This window comes from Ascaphus truei, chromosome 2, assembly GCF_040206685.1.
Source record: "Ascaphus truei isolate aAscTru1 chromosome 2, aAscTru1.hap1, whole genome shotgun sequence".
Classification (NCBI taxonomy): Eukaryota; Metazoa; Chordata; class Amphibia; order Anura; family Ascaphidae; genus Ascaphus; species Ascaphus truei.
Genome location: NC_134484.1, coordinates 79475651 through 79495231, shown reverse-complemented (window position 1 = coordinate 79495231; position 19581 = coordinate 79475651). Strand labels below are relative to the sequence as shown.

Sequence of the window (19581 nt, the reverse complement as noted above, 5' to 3'; positions counted from 1 at the left end):
GTCCCTCCTGTGCTGCAAAACATACAAAACAATCAAAAGAGCAAATGTAATGTCGCCTAGCCCCTTAATCACCTTAGAGGTCATTAACCGCTATAGTCATTAAGGGGTTAACCCACCCTCATCCACCACTCGGGAGGCCTATACACCCTCCCCCACTACCCACCCCGTGAGGCCTTACCACCTACTACCCACAGGGAGGCCTACCCAGCCTGGCTTGGGGAAAAATACCCACTTCCCCCAGCTAGGCGCCGTGGTCCACCAGGTGGTCTCCGCAGATCACAGTGGGCCCCAAATGGGGTCTGTTTGTGTCTGTGTGTGTGTGTGTGTACACACGTGTGTGTGCGTGTGTGTACACGTGTGTGTGTGTACACACATACAGGCAGTACTCGGTTATCCGACACAATGTGTTACTCAAAATGGTTTTTTATATAGCGAAACGTTGTAAAGCGAAACACGTTTTCCCATAGGAACACTGTTTAAATGAAAGTTCCGTTCCTGAAGGCATTTTTAAACACTGAAATACACCAAATATTTTACGCAGGCAATAAGATATGCAGCACACACATAAATTATATAGTTTATATACTGTATTATATATATATATATATATATATATATATATATATATATATATATAATATAATAAGTTATATAGTATAATATAATATTATATATATTATGTACACATAAACAACTTTGCAAAGCTTCGTAAGAGCGTTGGATAAGCCAGTTTGGCGTTGTAAAAATGAACATATGTATGCATTGCATAGCATTGGATAAGCCATTTGTTTATATGTATATATACACACACACTATATATATCCGAAATAAATTACAATCCAATACAAATCAATTACACAATAACCTATTTCAATTGTTAAACCAAACCGTTCAAAAAAAAAGTTACCATCAGACAAAACATAACTACCAAAAATAATCCACTATTAAAAAGCAAGCACACCCTGAAATCAAGTACTGCAAAAACCACCAAAAATTACATCTATCTAAATTAAAAATTACATAACACACTCATTTGTAAGCATTGCAGCAAAATACATATTTAAAACAGCAAAACAAGCATTTCCAAAACAATCATTTCGTACCCTGCATGTATACATCGATCTAGACATACATACATAAATACATACATACATACATACATACATACAGTGGCAAGAAATGATAATCAAAGAAAAAACTATCACATGCTAAAAAACAAAAAACAAACCTGTAAAAGTTAAATAAAATATACTTTTCTTTTGTTAACTTACCATTAGATGCCCACTCACCAAAATCCAGGGGAACCGGAAGCTCTTGAACCAACTGTGTCTTCTTTCTTCTATTTGTAATCCATTTCATCAAAGGGGGTTTTCATCTGAATTCTTCTGTCTTCTGTCTTCTTCCAGGTCTTCTGATCTTCATCTGCCACACCCTGGTCTTCTTCTTTAGGAGGTCCTTCCTCCTCGGCGTCTGGCTTCAAAATGAGACGACATAGGCTTTTATAGGCCTATGACGTCACATTTTCGTCAAATGGTTCACACGGCCCTGACTGGGCCGTGTAAACCATGTGAATTTGTAAAAAAATTAATAAATTTGATGACGTCATTTAAAGGGAATGAAGCCAGCCAATCAGAATTTCCTGAGCTTCAATTGCCTTTAAGATGACATCATCAAAACAAAGATGGTTTAAATAGTATACTTGTTTGGATTGAATTGTATTTTGTTTGGAAGATTTTATTGTTAACATTGATTTGCATAGTGTACATGATGCACATATTATATGCATCATGTATACACTGCAAAATTCAATGTTTAGATTAACATTTGGTAGATGAGATTTTGATTTGGAGATGTGGTATTTTCATTTGCGCATGTTGTTTGAATGCTTAAACATTTCTTTGTATATTGGTTAAGAGTGTGTGTGTGTGTGTGTGTGTGTGTGTGTGTGTAACAGTAACAGTAATATTTCCATTTGCTATAATATATATATATATATATATATATATATATATATATATATATATCAAATGGAAATATTACTGTATGTTCATTTGCATGTCTTAGACAGATCTGCAACCCTGTCTTTCACCATTATCGCCCAGCACACAGCACTTCACTGCAGCAAGGGATTCTGGGAAATGACATGCAAATGAGCACACAGTGCCACCTTTTGTCTCAAGCTCATATTACACGAGCAACCCTTAAGCCAATGCATGCTGCTTTAAACAAAGCTTTTAAGCATAGGCTGGGGTGAGATGCAAAGCCAGTAAACCCACTCACAGACATGTCTCAACTTTGATGGGTATTATCAGTGTGAGATTGGTTGTGCTGGCTATGCTGGTTTGAGACTAAGAGTAGGTATTCACCACACTTATTAAGGTTATGGTGGGCAATAAAAGTGACAAAAACCCTCCACAGTAAAGCATATAGCAAATGGAAATATTACTGTATGTTCATTTGCATGTCTTAGACAGGTCTGCAACCCTGTCTTTCACCATTATCACCCAGCACACAGCACTTCCACTGCAGCAAGGGATTCTAGGAAATTATATATATATCTAGCCCCTCTTCCCCCTCCCAATCGCAGATAGGGTCCCCTAAGGTGTTCTGGGGTCTGGCTAGGTGTCTCTGTGTGGTGCATACCTTCTGGCAACAGGAGGGCCTGAGTCTCCCGCGATGACATGGGGGATAACAGGAACAGGTTACTGGGGTGGATGCCTTCTTTCTGGTTCAATGGTGCAGCGCCTTCATCTATAGTAAGCCCCAGGAATGCGGGGTGGAATACTTACCACAGAGTTTCCCCACAGGGATGAGAGATCCAGTGTCACACAAGGATTATCTGTAAAAGCATCAGTCTCTTTATTCTCCAGGGCAGCAGCAGCAGCCGACAGGTACAGTTATTGCACAGTCCACTAACTGTTCTCCCTTGTGATGGTCCTGCCTCCACTCTGGACCGAAGGCATCCAGAGTGGGGCTAGCTCTTCCCTCACCCCTAAGCAGAGTGAGAGGTACTTGGTCCACCTCACTAACTATAGTTAGATCAGCTCTACTCATGAGCTGATCACTCCTCTCCTCCTAACTCACTAACACTTCACACTCCAACAAAATCACTCTAAAATAGGAAGTGACACTGCTTTATGTAACCTCCAGTAGGCACTGCCCCTGCATCTCTTGATTGGACACAGGGTCACGTGACCTACCTTCACTCACACAACCCAGTGTCATAAGCGGGGGAAACCCATGTCAACTCCTGGCAATCTGCCCTAAGCACAGTTTACACACAGGAGGAGGATAGAACTATAGCCCCATTTCTTACACTGGGCTACACATACATAATGAAGCCACTGTACAAATGAATGGGTGAAGGGTGGGTATCGGGCCAGGGTTGCTTAACCCCTTAATTACCTTTGCGGTTATTAACCGATCAGGTGATTACGGGGTTAAGTGACACCAGAATGTATTTGCAATGTATTTTTTTGGCTACGGAGGACAGAGGGAACGTGCAGGCGGAGAGAATTCATATTGATGAGGTTAGTAGAACTGTATTTATTTTATTATGCGAGTTAATGTGTTTAATAATGGACAAATATTCTATTATCCATATCTGGATAATAGTTATTTTGCCCATTACTGTACTGTATGTGTGTGTGGGGTGGGGGAGGGGGGGGGGGAGAGGGGTGGTATTTATGGAGACCACCTGAGGTCTCCCCGGACTTCCTACGGGTACAAGGCTGCCGGGTCCACGGGGGACACATGCGGGGAAGAACCGGTGGCCCCACATCAATGGGGGCACTGCAGACTCGTAGGGACCACCGAAGGCCCCCAGAACCCCAGGGGAACCACCCAAGGACCCTCAGACACCTGTGGGGCTGCCCGTGGAGACCTCATTTGGGGCCAACGGAGACCACCTGGTGGACCACAGCGCCTGGCGGGAACCACCCATAGGCCTCCAGACCCTGTTTGAAACCTTTTACTGGGCCACTGTGAGGCCTACAGACACCCGTCAGGACCACCGGGGACTTCCGTGGGCCTGGGGTATTAACCCTGTATGTAAAAGAATAAATCAGGTATTTATGGGGGGGCACAGGGGGTGGGTTATGTATTATTTATTAAATATAGTGCTGTTTATTGTGGTTAACGGGGGTGGGGGAAGTGGGTATTGTCCCCAAGCCAGGGTGGGTAGGCCTCCCTGTGGGTTGTGGGTGGTTAGGCCTCACAGGGTGGGTAGTGGGGGAGGGTGTTTATGCCTCCCGAGTGGTGGGTAAGGGTGGGTTAATGACCGCTAAGGTGATTAAGGGGTTAAGTGACATTATATTGGCTATTTTGATTCTTGTGTATTTTTTGCAGCACCGGAGGGGACATGAGCAAGATGAAGATGAGGATGAAGACGGCCTTCATCGTGATGCCTGGAAAAGGTAAGTGTAATATGTATTTACTGTATTTATTGTGATTAATGTATTTAAAATGGGCAAATGCATTATTATCCATACAGTATGTGGATAATAGTAATTTTGCCCATTACTGTATTGTATGTGTTAGGGGGCAGGGGGAGGGGGGTGTATTTAGTTAGAAATATTGTTTATTTTTTCGAGGCACATCATTGGTACCGCAGGCCCGCGAGGACCCCGGGACTGCCGCGGGGACCCCCAGACTTCCGCGGGGACCCCGGGACGCCCGCAGGAATAACCCGTCGGGGTCAGCGGGGGTCACCCGCCGGCCTGTTGTATGGATGGTGTGCCTGCAAAAATGTAAACAAATAAAAAAATTTAAGTCCTGATCCTTTTGCGCCTGCCTTGGGCTGGCATGTTTTTTTGGCGCGTTTTTAAAGAACGATTTCTTAGCGTAGCTTAGAGAATCGCGTAGAAAGGCAGAAATCAGCGTATTTAGCTGATCGTACGTGTTTGGTGGGACTTAGAAACATTTTTGGAAAAAAAGCCCATTTAAGAGCATGAAGTGCCTGTTAGCGCTGCTCTGTGAATCGCGCTGAGCGCAATATCACATTCTAAAAGTACTTTGCGCTCTTAAAGCCACTTAACGGAGCTTAGTGCATAGCCTCCAAAGTGTGTGATGTTTGTCCTTGACCCCCTGGCAGCAAATAGGTTAATACATGGTAAATTTGTTTACAGATCCAATATGATATAATCTCTGCATTATGCTGCTATTTAATAAATCTTGACGTTCATTTTATTTTTTAAGGCAGGAGTCTTAGTTCACCATAAAGGATAGAACTGACTAATGCTGGAAAAAGATATTCTATAAATGCAACTACTGTATAATTAATTGTAATGGAACTATGTCATTTTATGGTTTAAACATATGCTTTTAAATATTTTTTTAAATGTTTTCAATATTTTATAATACCACATATTGTCATGGGAGCCTATTAAATGTTGTTTACAGTATAACTTTATATGTTTTATGTCACTTCACTTTGTAAACTTTCAATAATGATAAGAAAGAACAAAACAAAGTTGAACTGAACACGAAGCCAGAAAGATGAAAAGAACAGCAAGCGGCCTGGGGAAAGATATATTATGTTAAAAACAGAGACATAGAAACAGAAATATGAGGAGGCTGTTAAAAAATAGTTTACAAAGACAATTACTAAGTTGAAGCAACCCCTAAATATGTAACACACCAAAAAGCAAAGGCCCTCATTCTCCAGAGGCTGGATTGTCCCTGGGTTAAGCTGCGGCCACGCTGGCGCTGGCCGCACTAATGCTTGAGAGCGGTGACGTCACCAACTCTCTAAGCATGAGCGCCGGGGGTCCTGGCTATTTCGCAAACGTGTGTGGGGGGGGGGGGGGGGAGGGGGCGTCATTGCAGGCAAGTTGAGCGCGCTTGAAAGTTAATTTTTTTTGTTTACTCAAGCATCAAGCTTGAGTGAGCGTGCGTGCCTGAGCACAAGCGCGCGCACCGCATGAGCGGGGACTTAAACATATAGATTTATGTTAGTAAAAGCGGCAAGCACTGCGTGCTCGGCGCTAGCGTGGCGGCAGCCTTAGACAGCATTTAGGAAGAATGCATGACGGCACAGGGTGCTAAGAATCTCTGGAGGTTAAACAAAAGTTATCATTCAAACATAAATCTGGCAACAATCTCTCCAGTGAGGCAGCACTGCAATATCTGGAAGATACATTTAGAAAGATTCAATGGGATATTGTTGACCATAATGAATTAAGAAGAAAAGATGAAGGCCTCATTGCGCTTAAAAGCAGACACCTATTATATTAGAAAGGTACAGTATAGAAAAGGGAGTAGGCTTTGTTATCAGGAGACGGGAAAGAAGAGACTCGCAGAAGTCACCTCCCACTAGAGTGGCCTATGATTCCTTAGAGGCACCTCACTACAAGTCTCAGCAGCTGTCTTAGAGAAGACTGGCATCTGTTATACATACAGGACACCTACAAGCTCATATTGAACCCCCAAATTAACCACAACATATATATATAAGCATATAAGTGTCACAGAGGAGTGCTACTGAGCATGGCAATATATATATTTAAAACCAGAGACATAACATAAAACACAGACAGAGCTCAGTGCACATCCAGTGAAACTCATACACGGTACAGTGCCTAAATATACATGTATATATATCTATTAAATAAAATGGTCTTTTAGTTTAACATTTTGGCCAAATTGTTGTAAGCCCCTGAGCCACTACACGGCAGACCACATCTCAAGGGTCCCTAACACTAATATAAATTCTTAATAACCTGTACATTACCAGGAAGAATGATTTATAATAAATCTGTCAAAATTAGTTGCATAGATCTAAGTCTGATTGAAGCTTTTATTAACCTGTACATTACCAGGAAAAGCACTCTGTATTAGATTTGTGACAATCACACTGCAAGCAAGCAAGTTCCCCTGATTGGGAGATGCTATGAAGTGAGCTTTTAACCATTTAAATGTGGGAGGGAGTGAGCTTCAATTAGGTAGGAGGTTGCCACCCTCCAATCAGCTAAGACTAGCTGAACAAGAATTGTAAAAGATATAGGACACCTACAAGCTCATATTGAACCCCCAAAATAACCACAACATATATATAAGCATATAAGTGTCACAGAGGAGTGCTACTGAGCATGGCAATATATATATTTAATATATTGGTAATGTACAGGTTAATAAGAATTTATATTAGTGTTAGGGACCCTTGAGATGTGGTCTGCCATGTAGTGGCTCAGGGGCTTACAACAATTTGGCCAAAATGTTAAACTAAAAGACCATTTTATTTAATAGATATCTATACATGTATATTTAGGCACTGTACCGTGTATGAGTTTCACTGGATGTGCACTGAGCTCTGTCTGTGTTTTATGTTATGTCTCTGGTTTTAAATATATATATTGCCATGCTCAGTAGCACTCCTCTGTGACACTTATATGCTTATATATATGTTGTGGTTAATTTGGGGGTTCAAAATGAGCTTGTAGGTGTCCTGTATGTTTTACAATTCTTGTTCAGCTAATCTTAGCTGATTGGAGGGTGGCAACCTGCTACCTAATTGAAGCTCACTCCCTCCCACATTTAAATGGTTAAAAGCTCACTTCATTGCATCTCCCACTCTAAGGGGAACTTGCTTGCTTGCAGTGTGATTGTGACAAATCTAATGCAGACTGCTTTTCCTGGTAATGTACAGGTTAATTAAAGCTTCAATCAGACTTAGATCTATACAACTAATTTTGACAGATTTATTATAAATCATTCTTCCTGGTAATGTACAGGTTATTAAGAATTTATATTAGTGTTAGGGACCCTTGAGATGTGGTCTGCCGTGTAGTGGCTCAGGGGCTTACAACAATTTGGCCAAAATGTTAAACTAAAAGACCATTTTATTTAATAGATATCTATACATATATATTTAGGCACTGTACCGTATATAAGTTTCACTGGATGTGCACTGAGCTCTGTATTTTATGTTATGTCTTTGGTTTTAAATGGCATCTGTTATAGCCATGTTTAATGAGCTGTACAACATTGTTTAAAGTTTGTATCAGATAAGTTGTATATAATATATGCATTTTCATTATATAACTTGTGTATATATGTTGCTCCCAAGCAGGGATGTTGGTTTCTCCACCAGGGGGAGGATGTAGCCAAGTCCCCTTTACCTGCTGGTTAGTAGGGAGGGGGATGGCTGTTGAGGGGCCGGGTGCCACCGGAGCTACAGGCAGACCCGGGTAGGTGCAGGAGCCACCTGGTAGAGGCTGCAGGCCTTCCGGGGGAACGTCAGAGCGGGGGAGCTCCATGGCGCACCTGGCAAGTGGGGGACGCCATTTTGGAATGCGCACACATGCGCAGTATGAATTTTGCACATGCGCAGAAAGGCAGGAGTTGTGACGGCCATTACTCATGCTCCACATGGGACTACATGTCCCAGTAGCCCCCGGGGCTGCTCATCACGTGGGCAGTGTTAACCAATAGGGCTCCCAGAATCTCCTGCAAGCAGTTATATACATTTGGTGAGCTAGGCACCTCGCGCTCAGTCAGGAGCAGGACGAAGAGGAGGAAGGAAGTGTTCATGGAGCAGTGCTCAGCTGGACTAGGCCTGAGTTTCCCCCCAAGTCTAAGCTAGGCCCTGACTCACTATAGGTTGTGTTTTCTGCAGGGAAGGTCCATAGGTAGGGACACTTCCCCTGTAACTATATAGTATCATTGCACTGGTGAAAGACGGCAAGTGGTGTGCACGGCCTGCTGTCTGGGACCAGACCCCAGGTACTTCTAAAAGACACTTGAAAAGGCACACACCCCAATGGGAGCTCCCTCAGAGGTGGACCAGGAAGTGTTCATGGAGCAGTGCTCAGCTGGACTAGGCCTGAGTTCCCCCCCAAGTCTAAGCTAGGCCCTGACTCACTATAGGTTGTGTTTTCTGCAGGGAAGGTCCATAGGTAGGGACACTTCCCCTGTAACTATATAGTATCATTGCACTGGTGAAAGACGGCAAGTGGTGTGCACGGCCTGCTGTCTGGGACCAGACCCCAGGTACTTCTAAAAGACACTTGAAAAGGCACACACCCCAATGGGAGCTCCCTCAGAGGTGGACCAGATGCCTGAGGATCCGTGCGGCGTGGGAACCATCAACCAAGGCAGCCTGGTCTGGCCTAAGACCACGAAGGTATTGCGTCCACAAGTGCACCAACGGCCACACACCCAGTGGGTAGCGCTTCTCCACACACTCTTTGGGTGGGCCCGGTCTTGGGACACTGGTGGGTTAACTGCTCAGGCACCTCAGTACTTTGAGGGTTCCACCGGGGTGATGTTATTGTGGGGGCAATATATTGTGGGTGCACTGTGTATTAAATTACCATGTTAGTATTCAGTAAACCATTTGTTATATACTGGTGTGTGTATCATTTCCCTGTAATTGGTCCTGCGAGGGGTTATCCCGCTGTGCCGCGATCCCTCCCAGGTGGAGGTGCTGCATCAAGTAGAACAACAGATCACCCCAGTCTCCCAGCGGCAGAGGCTCAGGCCTTCTGTGAGCCACAGTACTGGCAGCACACGTGGTTTCCATAAGTCACAGGGGAAAGGGGGCTGCAGTAACATACATACATACATATATATATACCTTAAATCTGGGTATTTGTTATGTCTTTTAACATCCTCATAAGCACACAATCTGTTTTCTTAACTTTTTCATTGCCCAATAACAGGTGTATTGTGTGTTGGGGGTGTAGGAGTGTTCGGCCCCACTGGGGATGGTGGTTGGGGTTAACCACTTATTTACCTTAGCGGTTAGTAAAGAATCTTATGGCAATGCTTTACAAGCCACTTAGGTAGCCAAGGCGGGAACGTAGTGTAGTTCCTTCTAATAGGAACCCTTTTGATGTCTCTGATGTACCTTGGTAGCGACAGGCATTAAAGGGGTTAATGTAATACCATACTGTTATGTAATAATTAATATTACATTACATAATTAATATTACATAACCCTATGGTACAAATATTACTTTACTCTCCCCCAGGACCATGATCATGATGTGCTAATTAATGCATAATTATTGGCTGCATTAATTACTGCTTAGTCTAAAAAAAAATTGCCGCAATCTTGATAATAAAATTACATTTAACATTTGGGATGCACATTGAAACACTGACATCCGAAAACTATGCCAAACCAGGTGTATTTTACAGCAACAAATCCTCCGTAAGTCTGCTGGTCAGAAAGAGCATTGCACAGCAGATGCTAATGCCAATTATCGACCATGGGAACATAGTATTCGGCTCTCCACCCCGAACCCACCTTAGCAAACTTGATACCCTTTACAATTCAATATGCCGTTTGCCCTCCAATGCAACTACAACACACATCACTGTGAAATGCTCAAAGAACTACATTGCCCATCACTTGAGTCTAGGCGCAAGGTTTATCTTTCCTTTCTTGCCTTCAAATACTTTCGGGGCAAGCTACCCATCTATCTGAACAAGCTCCTCACCCCTACCACATGCAGCACTTATCATCTGAGATCTGACTCCAAAAGACTGTTCATGGTCCCAAGGTTCAGCAAAGTATCCGGCCGTTCCTCCTTCTCTTACCGTGCACCCCAAAACTGGAACAATCTACCGAAGACTCTCACAGCTGCCACCAGTCTAAATTCTTTCAAAACTAAAGCTGTCTTATATTTTAATCTGGTCTGTAACTGTAACATACGCCTATAATATATATATATACTGCACCGACACACTTTATTCGAGCAAATACCCGGTATGTACCTGGCAGATACCTGGAATGCGCCGCTCCTCACCTCTGACAAGCCCCGTTGCGTTTGCCTTCCCAGCCTGGGTTCATGCCTGGCTGATGGGCGGCTGATTTGTTAAATTATAATGATTAGGATTTAATAGGCTGCAATGCTTCGCGTGTCTACAAGATGGCATAAATTCATGAATTGTAATGCAGTATATATATATATACTGTGCAGTATTGCAGCCAGCGGGAATAAAATGCTTCAATCCCTGCCTAGAAAATAACCCAATATACTCGGGCAGAAAACAGTCACAAACCTCAATACACCCGGGTATACCCGAATTCGTGGGACTAGCCGAGCTCGAATAAAGTGTGTCGCCAGTGTATATTATCTCTAACTGTGCATGCTATGTCTTGTATATAATGTATACCCTGTTCATTTATGTAACTGTATTTGTAATCATGTACTATTTGTCATCTTAACTCTATGCCCAGGACATACTTGAAAACAAGAGGTAACTCTCAATGTATTACTTCCTGGTAAAACATTTAAAACATTTTATAAATAACATAATATATAAAGGGAAGAAGTATGCACAGTACGTCACAACACTGATTCTGTGTAGCAAGTGCACAGGCAAGTTGTTAGGTTTTTTGTTGCAGTTTGATGTCTAGTAACACATTTCATACAATAAATAATTGTGAAATTATGCAAAATTGTTTACATATGACTATTTTCTTTCCAATTATAGTTCAGTAGTTAAAAATGTATTTTGAGAACCCTTGAATATGTTACTCAGCTTGTTTTATTTTTTTCTGTGCCAGGGTTGGCAATTCTAAATTATATTTTGATGTGAATGTGAGGGAAAAAATGAGTTCTCATTTCCTGGTTAGTTATGCATGACTAATAAGATTATAAAATATAGAGCCAGTGTTTTCTCTTGCGCAATTTGCTGCATTGTTAGTAAAATGTATAAGCTGTACGATATGTCTCGTTTAGTGTAAAAAAAAATACTTTAGTCTGAAATCTGTCATCAAAAATAAAATGTGTTACATCTGTGACTTTATTTGTTGTACAGTTTGTTACTGTAGGAGTTAGTGAACCGACAAAGTCAGACTGTTCCGTTCTGTGTTTGTAACTGAGTCATAATTAAACAGAAAAACTTCTACAGTACTTTGCGTTTATAGTTATATTTGTTTCATACAGTAACAGTGACAAATAATTTAACAGTACAGTTGACATTGCACAGGAGTTTACAAAATTGCTGTATTTCGTAAAAACTTTGTAAAAAAAATTGCAGTTCTTAAATCTCATTAGCGTGTTTTCTATAGAGGAATAGCAGTTGTGATTAATTTCATGCAGTGTATTTTAAACAGTGAGTGACAGTAACTGATGCTAATTTCCAACATACGGTAGCTATACTGTACAATACAGTATGTCTTACATTCATCTGTTACTTATTCCCTAAAGAAACTTTGTATTTAACAAAGTGCTGAAATACCATTTTTATCAAATTTATTCCAACTACAGTATTTGTAAGATTAAAATTAATGTAATGTCCCAGACTTTGATGATAATAAGACATACAAAAGTAATATTAACATTAAAAAAGCTGATTTGCATTTTGTTCAATTTAAAGTAATGTTTCATAATCAGGATCAAATGTACCTTAAAAATGAACAAGGATTAACTTGTAAGTGATACTAACAATACATTTACAAAAGTGTAGCACTCTTTCCCCCACCCCCTGGGAGATATGGCAGCTACCGTGTATATGGTGCGTTACCTGCGGCTCACAGGAGGCCTGAGCCTCCGCTGCTGGGAGCCTGGGGTGTGTCTGATCCGTCTGGTGACAGCGCCTCCACCTGCACGGGATCCTACTACAGTATGTGGGATAACCCCGTGACAGGACCCAATACAGTAACACACACACACTGATAAGTATAACAGTTGACTGTGAGCATAATATAATGAACAATACTACCATGTCCCCATCAACTAGGCCTCGCAGGACCGGAACCCCACAGTGTCATCCAACCAATGTCCACAACAGATGGATATGTCCCCACAGTACTGGAGGTGCTATTGGGCACCTAACCTCCCTGGTGTCCACAGGAATTAGCCCACCCAGATGTGTGGGACAGCCCACCCAAATGTGTGTGAAATTTAACAACTGCAATTTTTTTTACAAAGTTTTTACGAAATACAGCAATTTTGTAAACTCCAATGCAATGTCAACTATACTGAAATTATCCGTTCACTGTTACTGTATGAAACAAATATAACTATAAACTCAAAGTAGAAGTATTTCTGTTTAATTATGGCTCAGTTACAAACACAGAAGGGAACAGTCTGACTTTGTCGGTTCACTAACTCCTACAGTAACAAACTGTACAACAAATAAAGTCACAGATGTAACACATTTTATTTTTGATGACAGATTTAAGACTAAAGTATTTTTTTTTTACACTAAATGAGACATATCATACAGCTTATACACTTTACTAACAATGCAGCAAATTGCGCAAGAGAAAACACTGGCTGTAGATTTTATAATCTTATTAGTCATGCATAACTAACCAGGAAATGAGAACTCATTTCCCCCCTCACATTCACATCAAAATATAATTTAGAATTGCCATCCCTGGCACAGAAAAAATAAATAAAAACAAACTGAGTGACATATTCAAGGGTTCTCAAAATACATTTTTAACTACTGGACTATAATTGGAAAGAAAATAGTTATATGTAAACAATTTTGCATAATTTCACAATTATTTATTGTATAAACTGATGGTGTTATAGTTTTGCACTTGTAGTACCTGCCCAGGTGCTCTTACACCTGGGTATGGCCGGAAGATAGAAGAAAGGGATCCGCTGATCCAGTGACGACGTCAGCGAAGCCTCCACCTCCACTTGGGGTGTTATCCTGCGTGAATGGTTCCACCATGAAGAAAGCCTCTCTCTCTCTGTGTGGTGATCTGGTCCCAGACTACCTGATGTCAGGATGCAGCTGCCTCCCAGCTGTGTCCCTCACGCTTGTACTACAGGGGCAGTGTCCCTAACTACTGGGCCTATCCCTGCAGCAGCCACAAGCTAAGAGGGGAGTCGAGACCTACCTGGGGCGTAAGAGGGTCTCTGGCCTATGCAGGGGTCAAAGACACCCTGCACACACACCCTACCCTCTTCTTGTCTCAGCTTCAACTGGCGTGATTCTCTGCATGCCAAAAGTAACAATCTCCCTGAGCAGGGGAATCCTGGAGCCCTGTTGGCTCTGCTGCGACATGTGATACCTTGCCCCTGGACATTCTGGGGGCTTTAGTCTCCGCGAAACCCTCTCCGTAATGGCCATTGCTCCTAGCACTCTACTGCGCATGTGTGCTTCTGAAATGGCTGCCAGATTTGAAATCCACTGCGCATGTGCCAGATCTGGCGCATGCGCGATCGGATACAAGATGGCAGTGCCCTGTGTAGTTGGGCCACCGTGGAGCCTTTGGTGCACTGGAGCGCTCCCTAACTACCCTCCCTACACTCACCAGATGCGAGCGCGCACACTGCCGCTGACACCCGCGCGCCCCCGCAACTCTCCCACACCCGCTGGACACATCAGCACACCTCCGCAGCGCACTTGGAGTTATGGGGTTGAACGTGGACCAAGGGGGACATGGCCACAAAAGCATAACATCAAGTTATATACTGTACAGTATGTTACGAGCTAAGGGGAAGTAGGGTGAACCCAACCCTGAGATATAGTAAAAGGCAAAACCAATATAGAGAAACAGCCCTTGCTCAGCTAGTAATGTTTAAAGAAATAGGTTCAGGTGCATACTGGAATCAATAACGATGAAATCCCAAAGAGAAAATCACTGTATTCTACACTAAAAAAAAATGAAGGTAAGTAGTGCTGTATGTATTAATGAAAAAGTAACAAGAGGAAAACGATTATGGAACTTACTTTGTTTTTTTGGGTCAACCATATTCGGTTCCATGCTGTGGGATTGGTTTATGTTTTTTGTTGTCCCCTTTATGAACAAAACATAGAAGATTAGTTAAAGTCAAAGTATCAAACTACATTTCTTTTTAGATATAGTATGAAACATCACAGGGAGGTTTGGTTAGTATTGTTAATCTTTTCATCACATATTTCTCATTCATAAGATTATTATTATTATTCAGTGGTTATTACACTCAGTATCACCGTACCCAAACGTTGTCCATGTGTGCCATATATTAAAATGAATTCTTGCTCATCTAGATGACATTCAAAAGGGAAAAATTGCTTAACCCTTTTGCAGCCATAAGGCCTCCAATACTTTGCAGAGCAATGTGTTGCATGCTCTCCAGCAGCGACAGGTTTATAAATCGGAACAGGTAGTATTTTGTAAAGCAATATACAGTAATAAGCCACAGCACCATTCTGTTATACTCTAATATGACATGTGCTACATGTCAGTTTTTCCAGTCATACATATTGTGAGGTTTAATATTTAAATTCATACAATATAGATTAGTTTGTCAAATAATCTTTCCTCCGTGATTTAAATGCCTGTTATGTGAGGGACAGTTGTAGCTAGAAATACAGAATTTTTTGTGTTAGGAGTTAGTGGAAACATTTGTAAGATGCAAATAATTTTCTTTTTCTCTGTACGTTAAGTGGCTTATTATATATCCGCCAAAGCTGCTGATCTTAATTTTGGCTGGAAATGGCCAGATCTATTTGGAAGCACCAGTGGCGTTTCCCTCTACAGTTCTTAAACTTTACGTACATCCCCATTAATAACATAGGCAAGTCAATAGCGATAACAGAAAAACAGCTGGCATCAAATAAGAAGGATGAAATGTTCTGCGTTATATAAAAAAACAGCAGAAAAAAAAATAGCTCTGCTTGATCTTATTATTGTTAGTGATTTTCTGCAATGACCATATTATTACACTGTGAATGCAATATGAGCATATTTTACCAGACAAAGACAAAGATGTACGTGACTCTTAGCACACAAGGAAGGATACTGTATGTGCAGCTTTTTTTGCATGTGAGATTTTCCCTTTTTTTCCTAAATATTTTCCTATAATTTTTTGACGAGTATTGAGTAACTGTGGAACATCATGTGGCCTTTTGTATACTGACATTCACTTAAAATGTAACACGATTCTGGGGGGGGAAAAATCGTCAAACTTTCACTAACAGTATAAATCGAGCAATGAGAACATTTGTGCAAAATTAGCAAAAATTGTCAAATAGATTAAATATTTGCAGAAAATGACAAGCCACTTTTAAAGACATGTACGTCTCTCGGACTAGGATCCATATTTCCAAAAAAAGCCTTAGACATGAATATGTATACAAAGGAAAGTTTTGTTTCAGACAACTTAATGGTTATACTTCTCCAGAATAAACTAATCTCGTGTTCCCTTAAGGAGTTATTCTACCTCCAATGTTTTATTATACTGTATTTTACATGTGTGTTGTTTATTTCATGTTTTTAATATTTGATAAGTTTATAAACAAACTTTAGAGTTTCTAGAAAACCTATGGGAGTGTTAGTTTAAGTATTCATTTATGCTAAATAAAACAGTTCTATACTGTTATGATTATTGTTGTTTTTGCTTTTAAGTCATGATGTTTAGCAAAACATGAGCACACAAGTATATTGTTTCCTTTATTTTAATCAGACAGATGCAACAAAACTTAACATATTCAGAATATTCAGCTGAATCTCTAAGGATATAAATTGGTATGTACTTTACCATTTCTGCAGTCTGCCAGAAAGCTCTTAAATTATCCTATTTTGTCTTCATTTTCTGCTTTGTGATATTCTCTTCTTAACTGACAGGTCACAATGGTTTCTGTAGACCTCACTGGCAGTTTGACTTTCTTCTTAGCTATGACCTGACAAGCTAATTAGTCTACTAAGTACTGCACTTTAGGGTTTAGCTTAATTTAATTCCACAATGCAACTCTGACTAGATAAGGCAAGCAGTATTTTTTTTATAGAGACAATGTCATTAGAAATTTAGAATGACAGGCCCTGCAAAATAAATGTTATATAGCTTATATTATTTTGGTGTATTACAATTACACACTTTAACCCTTGACCAGATGGAGATGTACAAACTAAATACATAGTTATAGTAAATGAGGATCTTCAAACTAAAATGAGAAATATGTGGAAAATTACAGATTGTAATTAAAATGAGTGTAATATTGCAGTCCTTAAACTCTTAATTTCCTCATCCATGCATAAATAGAAAGTGCCTCCTACTGTACTATATCTCTAGTTAGAAGACCATCTGTACCGTTTTATCAGCATACTGATTTAGTATGTATCTAGATACATTGCCATCTGAAAGTTTAGGGGAAAGAAGTTAAGGTAATTAAAACTGCCTTAACTTGTTAAAGACAAGAAGGACAACACCCATTTTCATGGAAGAAAAGATTAAGCTAAACTAGTAAATGAGAACAGCAATTAATTAGTCAATCAATCATTTAAATTGGACCAGAGAATAGTTTTGATTTTACAGGCTTGTGGGTTTACAGTACATGGTTCTTAGATGAGGAACCTTTGCTTTTTCGCTCTGTCATATGCTAAAATGCTACGGCAACTTCTGTTAATTGAACTCCATAATCAGCAGTAAGGAGATTAATAGAACATATGGCAGGTTAGATTAAAGTTGTACAATTAACTTCTTATCTTAGAGAGCTCCACCAAGAGTTTACTGTACTCTGGTGAGAAGAGATTCAACATTTACTTGAAATAGTCCAACTATATTGTCATTAGGTTAATGGCAATTATAAGTTGGTTGACCACTAAGTTTATTTACCATAGTTTCTTCAAGAAAAATTGATAAGTGTGCAATTTTAAAGTTGCACTTACTTTTGTAGGCATAATTTATCAAATGATTATTCCACCTCTGCCTCCACAACAAAAACCTATGTAATCTTATTTAAAATTGTAAACTATAGTCTATTTTTATGTCATAATATAGTAATGTAAGTATTGAATTTTGTATGGAGTTTCACAACCAGGGGTTAACCTTTTTGCAAATTGTTTTTAAAGTTTTATTCTGGCAGCGGGGTTAGGTTTCATATGGCTTAATTTGCACACCCAGGTAATCCAAACAATTAAGGAAATACATTTTGTTTTCTCAGGAACCAACTTTCATTAACTGTTTATTTTAAAATGACAGGAGGGGCGGGGCAATTTATCCCAGTTACTGAAATGTGTTCATGTGAGTAAAGCTTATTTTGTTTGAGGAAAGCCTAAAAAAAAATCCTAAAAACTTGCTGACATACCTGAAAGACAATACATTCTTTATCCTTAGGTAGGTCAACAGGAATTACAATTATTTCAATTTTGTATAGCCTGCAGTCACTCCTAGGTATGTACAGTATGACATGAGCAGAGTCTGGTGTAATAGCATAAAATGTAAGTAGCAAATAACTAACTTATTTTACCCTCTAAGGTTACAAAAAGTCATATGTGTACTACGAGGAGGTTATCTTGCATATCATGGCACCTGTAGCTTGTATTTGCTAACTGCTGGGTGAAAATAATTAAGCCTTTTATACTGCTTGACTAAATCTGGAATAAATTAATTCTCCTCTCCCAGACATGAGGACATAAAAGTATTCCTGGTCAACGAAAAGTGACAAACGACTGACCGGACAAACCCATACCAGTCCTTCAGAGGGTCTAGTTTCTCTTACAAAGATCAAGCAGGAACTGGGTATAGGAATTTGTGTCTGAGACACACAAGTTAGATTCATCTGGGGCTACACTCTGCTTATGTCGGGGTCTCACATCTTCTTACAATGACCTTCTGGTGAAACCTACATATTGCAAGTCATTTTTAGAGCCTGTTAACAACTATTTCATTGGGTAAAGTACAGGCTTCTCTTTTATTTTATTTAATATGACATTGTCTGATCTTATTTACTATGTGTTTCTTTTAATCTTTATTTTTTTGTACAAGCACTGTAACATCTTTTGCTAAATTACATGTAAAAGTTCTTATTGAATCTGTTTACCTATTAAGGGATTGATATAATTATCGGAAATGTTTTAGCACCCTGTAAGCCTTTTATTCATTTTTTTTATAATTACATTTTTATGCCATTTGACATGACAAACTGTTCCTAAGGGGAATGTTTGGTCTCTGATTCAACTCTTAAATGCATACTGTATCTGAAAAAAAGTTAAAAACGAAAAGAACCCAAATAACTGTTTCTCTACAATTCAGTAGAGACAGAAATGACCCAGAGGGATCAAAAGAATCTCCAAAATGAAGCACTCAGAACATATTAAATGAACAATGTGAATGAACTGTGATAGTTCTCCCCATTAATATGGGGTCAGACAGTATATTGACTGTTGTAACCAGCTGTTAAAACACCAAAAATAATACAGTTTTAATATATTCCAATTACAATAAACACACACAACTGAAGTATATACATAAAAATATAATAAATGTAACAATAAAATCCTCACAGTGATGTGGTTATTGGAGGTAAAGGAAAAATAATGTTTATAGTATATTAATCAAAGTAAATCCTAATAACACTCCAAAACATCTCATAAGTGGTAAGTGTGAACAACTGTATCAGAAATTACGTTAAACCTGGGGTAAAATCCCTAAATCATCAACTCTAATATATTAATCCACCTAATAGTCACCAAGATAGATCTCCTGAGTATAACTGATACAGCTGTATCTAAACAAATGATCCTGAATGCAATAAAGTCATACAGACTGCAGATAATGGTAGATAGATACAACTGTAAGTGTAGATGGCGGAGATGGTAATTACGCGCTGTTAAAGGCTGCCAATAGCCCAACAGAGGGCTATCTATGAATAACAAAGCTGTAAATATACAAAGTATTGCTG

General features: G+C 40.0%; 1 protein-coding gene across 4 annotated transcripts in view; it reads right to left on the bottom strand.

The window, feature by feature from the left end:
* Nucleotides 1-16568, bottom strand: part of CNGB3 (cyclic nucleotide gated channel subunit beta 3) — a 193662-nt gene extending 177094 nt beyond the window's left edge. For all 4 annotated transcript variants that reach the window (XM_075582968.1, XM_075582972.1, XM_075582973.1 and 1 more), the window contains exons 1-2: nt 16440-16568; nt 14647-14713 (exon numbers count right to left, since the gene is read on the bottom strand). In XM_075582968.1, the coding sequence (XP_075439083.1) occupies nt 14647-14713; nt 16440-16442 (70 nt within the window). In that variant the 5' untranslated portion in view covers nt 16443-16568. The remainder of the gene's footprint in view (nt 1-14646; nt 14714-16439) is intronic.
* Nucleotides 16569-19581: the final 3013 nt, after the last annotated feature.